Here is a 5,273-nt window from a genome sequence, read left to right on the forward strand (position 1 = left end):
AGCTGGACATCACTGTTATGAGATTTATAGTCCTTGCAATTAAAAGGGGGACATGCATCTGGGGAGCTGGACCCCACCAGAGGGGATACATCCTGAGAAAAATTAAATCACAATAGTGTATAGAATTGCAATGTAAAAATCAGGAATAGAAACTGCTGATGAGTAAAAAAATTGGAATAGAAATTGCTGAGGAAGCTCATGAGTACCCCTATAAATACCTGTAAGCCTCAACTATCGGTGTGCAGAGGGAAAACTTCCCCCACTGTACCCAGCACTGGATTGCTCGTACTTTACCATATTAATTAATAAATTGATTGCTGCTTGAGTATTGGCCTAGTCAAGCTTCTTATTGATAACACTTCTGCCTGGAACATCACTTTCTGAGGATGGCACTAATTCACCAATTCCTCAGCTCATGGCGCCGTGCTGGGCCGGGCTCTCACAGGAAGGCTCTGCAGAGGAGCAGCAGGTGTGTCTCGGCACCACAAGGAGCTCTGGCCACGCCAGCAGCCTGCCCAGGTGCACGGGGGATGTGTAAAGCACTGGGGAAGCAGTGAAGGAGAAGGAGCAGGGCTAAATTCCTCAAGAATCATGTGCACAGAACGCCAGGGCCTCCCTTCCTGCACTCAGGCCTCCCTGCTTCACTCATTCCCCAAAGAGTCAAACAAGACGTGTCCCGATCTCCCTGGTGCAAAGCCAGCAGCACAAGAAACCTTCTGGTGTTTCCAGCCCTGCAGGAAGCCCCCAGAGCTCCCCTGTGCCTGTGTCTATCAGGCAGAGAACCTCTGGTGGGAGAAAGGCCTCAGGACCCTGCTCTGGACAGATTTTGCTCCTCACACACACGTGGAGCAGCAGCTGGGTCTGTTTGTTGTGTTCAGTGCTGCCCTGGACGTGGAGCTGTCGGATGATTCCTTCCCCCCAGAAGATTTTGGCATCGTCTCTGGCATGCTCAGCGTCAAGTGGGACAGGATTGCTCCTTATCTTTTCATGTTTGGAAATTTCTGCCAACTCTCTCTCTTGCCCCTGAGCATCCTGCAGCTTCATCCTGTCTTCGTTTGCTGTCCCTGAAATTCCTTCCAGAGCCTGGACAGGGTGCCAGATCCAAACCCCTGCTCTTCTGGATGGTGCAGTGTAGAAACAAAGTTCCTTGCAGACAGGAGCAGGTGCTGGGGTGGTTGCTGTGCCTGTGGAGGAGCAGCTGGGTCAGCCTTGGCTGGCTCTGGCTGTCTGTGACCACGAGCACTCACTCAGATCTGTCAGCAGCACTGACTTTTTCACCTGGCTCCTGCTTGCTCTTCCCCATCTCCTCCCTTTTCTTCCTGCAATGCAGCAGTGTTCCTTGACATCCAACTCCCAGAGCCAGCAACGTGTCCCACACCGTGGTTCTGCGGCCTCTCAAGGCTGGGTACTTCAACTTCACCTCTGCCACCATCACGTACCTGGCACAGGAGGGTGCGCAGGTGGTGGTAAGTGCCTGATTTGTGGGATCCCTGCATGTGGGGGTGTTCACAGGGGTCTGAGGAGGAGGGACTGTTGACTCCATGTTTCAGAAGGCTGGATTTATTATTTTATTATATATATTATATTAAAGTATACTAAAAGAATAGAAGGAAGGATTTCATCAGAAGGCTGGCTAAGAATAGAAAATGAAGGAATGAATAACAAAGGTTTGTGTCTTGGACAGAGAGTCTGAGCCAGCTGACTGTGATTGACCATTAATTAGAAACAACCACATGAGACCAATCCCAGATGCACCTGTTGCATTCCACAGCAGCAGATAACCATTGTTCACATTTTGTTCCTGAGGCCTCCCAGCTTCTCAGGAGGAAAATCCTAAGGAAAGGATTTTTCATAAAACGTGTCTGTGACACCTGCAGACACACCTGACTGTGCTGCCAGAGCTGCATGGTCGAGGTGATGCATGTCTGTGTTGCTCTCAGCCTGCCCAGCTCTGGAGTGAGCAGGAAAGGTGGCAAAGTCTTTCCCCTGCCTTTTCCAGGTTGGCTTCACCAGTGCTCCTGGGCAGGGAGGAATCCTGGCTCAGCGTGACTTCGACAGGAGGTTCTCCCCTCACTTTGTGAGTACCTTTCCATGGACAATGGAAAAGTGCAGCAGGCAGCTGCAGCCCAGTGTGGTGGCTTCCTGCTTGCACATGGGGTGTGTGGCTTGGCCTGCAGTCACCTGGAGAGCTCAGAGGGAGCTGGAGTTGGTTCCTGTCAGTTCTGCAGAGAACTGTCACAGAAGCGGCTGAGTTTCCATCCCAGCTCCCTGTGTGAAGGAGCTGCACTGTGGCATTTGAGGCAGAAATTCTGAGAGCAGAATCTTAGAAGCTCCTGGGCTGGAAGGGACCCACAAGGACTGTGGAGTCCAACTCCTGGCCCTGCAGAGACAACCCCAGGAATGCCAACCATGTGCCTGTCAGCCCTATCCAAACTGCTTGGGCTCGTGTCAAGCTCGGTGCTGTGGCCACTTTCCTGGGGAGCCTCTTGCAGTGCCTGGGGGAGCATCCTGTGGGAGAAAGAGCCTTTTCTGAATATCCAGCCTTTAATGCTGCCTGTCCTGACACAGCTGTGTGTGCTCCCTTGGGTCCTGTCATGGTCACTGAGGGCAGATGTCAGCACCTGCCCCTGTGCTTCCCCATGTGAGGAAGCTACAGACAGTGTGAGGTCTCTCCTGCCTCTCCTCCTCTGACCTCATTGCTCTAAGATTCCCCTGGTCTGGGTTGTTTTGACTTTTCCTTTAACAATTTCTCCCTCTAGCTGGACTGGGCAGCGTTTGGCGTGATGACCCTGCCCTCCATCGGGATCCCTCTGCTGCTCTGGTACTCGAGCAAGAGGAAGTATGACACCCCCAAGAGCAAAAAGAACTGAGCAGAGCCCAATGCCAGCAGCAGCAGCAGCAGCCCAGAGCTCGGGAAAGGACACCCCCAAACCCCCAAGAAGAGCAGCTGGGTTGGGATCCATCCCCTGCCAGGTGCTGCCTGCCTGGTGCTTCAGCCCTCTGGGCAAAGGATTCGGTGGCTGCAGCAGCAGCTGTGAGGTGTCCTCTGTGTTCTAATGGAGAAACAGCAAAGAGAACAAGCAGAAGTCCCAAACTGCCTTGTCCAGCCCCTCTCTCGTGTGCAGCTGCAGCAATCTGAGCAGTGCAGTGTGCTGGTGCCCAGAGGGGCCTGTCTGTGGGGCTCTGCCCCCTGTGCTGCCTTCAGCACCCATTTGCCTGCTGCAGTTTTCTGCAGGGTGTCATATCTCAGCGTCCCCTCCAGGTGCTGCCTGCCCTGTGGGACAGATATTGCTCTGGTGACGCCACAAACCTGATTTGATCGAGGATGTCACAGCTGCTGCTTTCGATGCTGTTCTCTGAGCCACCAGCCTGCCCAGGTCCATGGTGGCCTTGTAAAGCCACGAGGGTGGAGTGCAGGGAGGAGGATCAGGGATAAATTCCCCAAGAATCAGGTGCACAGGCTGGGAAACTCTCCCTGCGCTGGGGATGCTCTGCTTACCTACACCCACCCACAGCCCCCTCCCCACGACAGGCTGCAGCTTTCTGCTGACACTGGATCAGGACATGTCCTGACCTCCCTGGTGCAAAGGCAGTAACAAAACAACCCTGCTGGCATTTCCAGCACTGCAGGAAGCTTTCCCTGCGCCCTTGTTCCTCAGGCACCTCCCTCTGGTGGGAAAAGGGCCCCAGGGCCCTCTTCTGTTCGCATTTTCCCCTTGCACACACCCAGATGAGCAGCCCACGGGCACCAGTGCAGGGCCCTCTCACTGCTGTGTGTGCTGGGAAAACCCTTTCACTGGAGGTCCCAGGCTGTGCCAGCACCTCTTCCTACAGCCACTTTCTTCTTTCCCTGCTGCTTCAGGCAGAAGTTCTCCAAGCTGCAGACAATGAAATGCGGGACAGAAGTCCAATCCCTGTTGGCCACTGAGGCCACTAAACCATTCTCTCTCCCCTCTCACCCAACCTCACTGTGTGGTTTGCTGCAGCCAGGGCAGCTCCTGGCAGTCTTGAAGCACTGATTCCACACCTGTCCTGGCTCTTAGAACCTCAGACCCTTTTCTGTGGAGCAAGAGCATTTTTGGGAACTGTTTCATTCCCCCCCAGTGAGCCCCTGTCTTGGTGCTGCTGGTCAGTATGTGATGGCTTTCAGGCCAGAAGAAATCCCACAGCTCCATTGCCACCAACACAACTGTGTTCTGGAATACTCTGCCTTGGGTAAAGGAGCGGGGAAGCCACACAGAAAGGGTTCCAAGAGGGTTCTGTGGTTGCTGGCTGGGTCTGAGAGCAAAGAAAGATAGGATTTTTGGCATGGGGGTTATGGGGACAAGATGGAGGAATCTGGGCGTGTCCAGCCTTTCTTCTTCTTCTCCATTTTCTGCAGTGATGTTGGCACTTTGAGATTGGTTTAGAGTAGAAGTGCACTGTCTAACATAGGTGATAGGTATTGGGAATTAAGTGTAAATTTGTTATATTTAGAATATAAGCTCACTGTCTAACATAGGTGATGGGTATTGGGAATTAAGTGTAAATATGTTGTACCCTTAGTTTGTAGCATAAAAGGACAACACAGAGAGTGCCTGTGGCTGCCTTGCTGAGCAGATCTCAGCTGGGCAGAAAGAAAATTTTGTAGATAAGAATTAATAAACAACCTCAAGACTGAAAAGTGAAGAGTCCAGACTTGTTCTTCATTTGCACGGGCCGAAGCAGAGGCATCCTGCACATCTCAGGGCAGCAATTATCAACACAACCCGAGACTCCTGTGTGTAGTTTTGACTTTGGTTGGAAAGAGACCCCAGTGCAGCACATCTTCCAAACGTGGCTGGCATTGATTCTGCATTAATGGTCTCATATCCAGTGTGTGTGTCCCAGCAGCATCTCTCTTGGCCAAGTGCAGATGTCTCTCCTAACTGTGTAACACAAAAACCCTTAATCAGGATAAAACTGTGTATTTTGGGGGAGAAAATTTATTGGTAGCAGTTTACAGCTGTGCAAGTTCATTTAATGCAAAAGGACAATCAAAACTTCTGTCATAGGAGCATTTTTACTGGGTGTGTATAACCACACACACCTCTCTCCTCAGGATAAAGTGAATTACTGAGATTTGTTCCTCATTTTACTCTTTAAGGTTTTACACTTCAGTTCCAGTTTTACTGTCCAAGCAAGAGTGGTGTGCAGCAGCAGTGCAAGGACTGGAGCTGCTGGGGGTGGGGATACCTCCCCTTGTTCTTGCAGGGGAGGAGTTTCTTAATTTTGAATGGGATTGTTAAAAATAA

The 5,273-nt window shown here is 51.7% G+C and overlaps 1 protein-coding gene across 1 annotated transcript; it reads left to right on the forward strand.

Annotated features, from left to right (window-relative positions):
* Positions 1–774: 774 nt before the first annotated feature.
* Positions 775–3,226, forward strand: LOC131095337 (translocon-associated protein subunit beta-like; the record flags this gene model as incomplete). Its single annotated transcript, XM_058043025.1, has 4 exons — positions 775–977; positions 1,358–1,466; positions 2,000–2,077; positions 2,760–3,226. Coding segments are annotated over 4 exons (501 nt in total), but the record flags the coding sequence as incomplete, so codon positions are not given.
* Positions 3,227–5,273: the final 2,047 nt, after the last annotated feature.

Source organism: Melospiza georgiana, chromosome 33 (assembly GCF_028018845.1).
Source record: "Melospiza georgiana isolate bMelGeo1 chromosome 33, bMelGeo1.pri, whole genome shotgun sequence".
Taxonomy (NCBI): domain Eukaryota; kingdom Metazoa; phylum Chordata; class Aves; order Passeriformes; family Passerellidae; genus Melospiza; species Melospiza georgiana.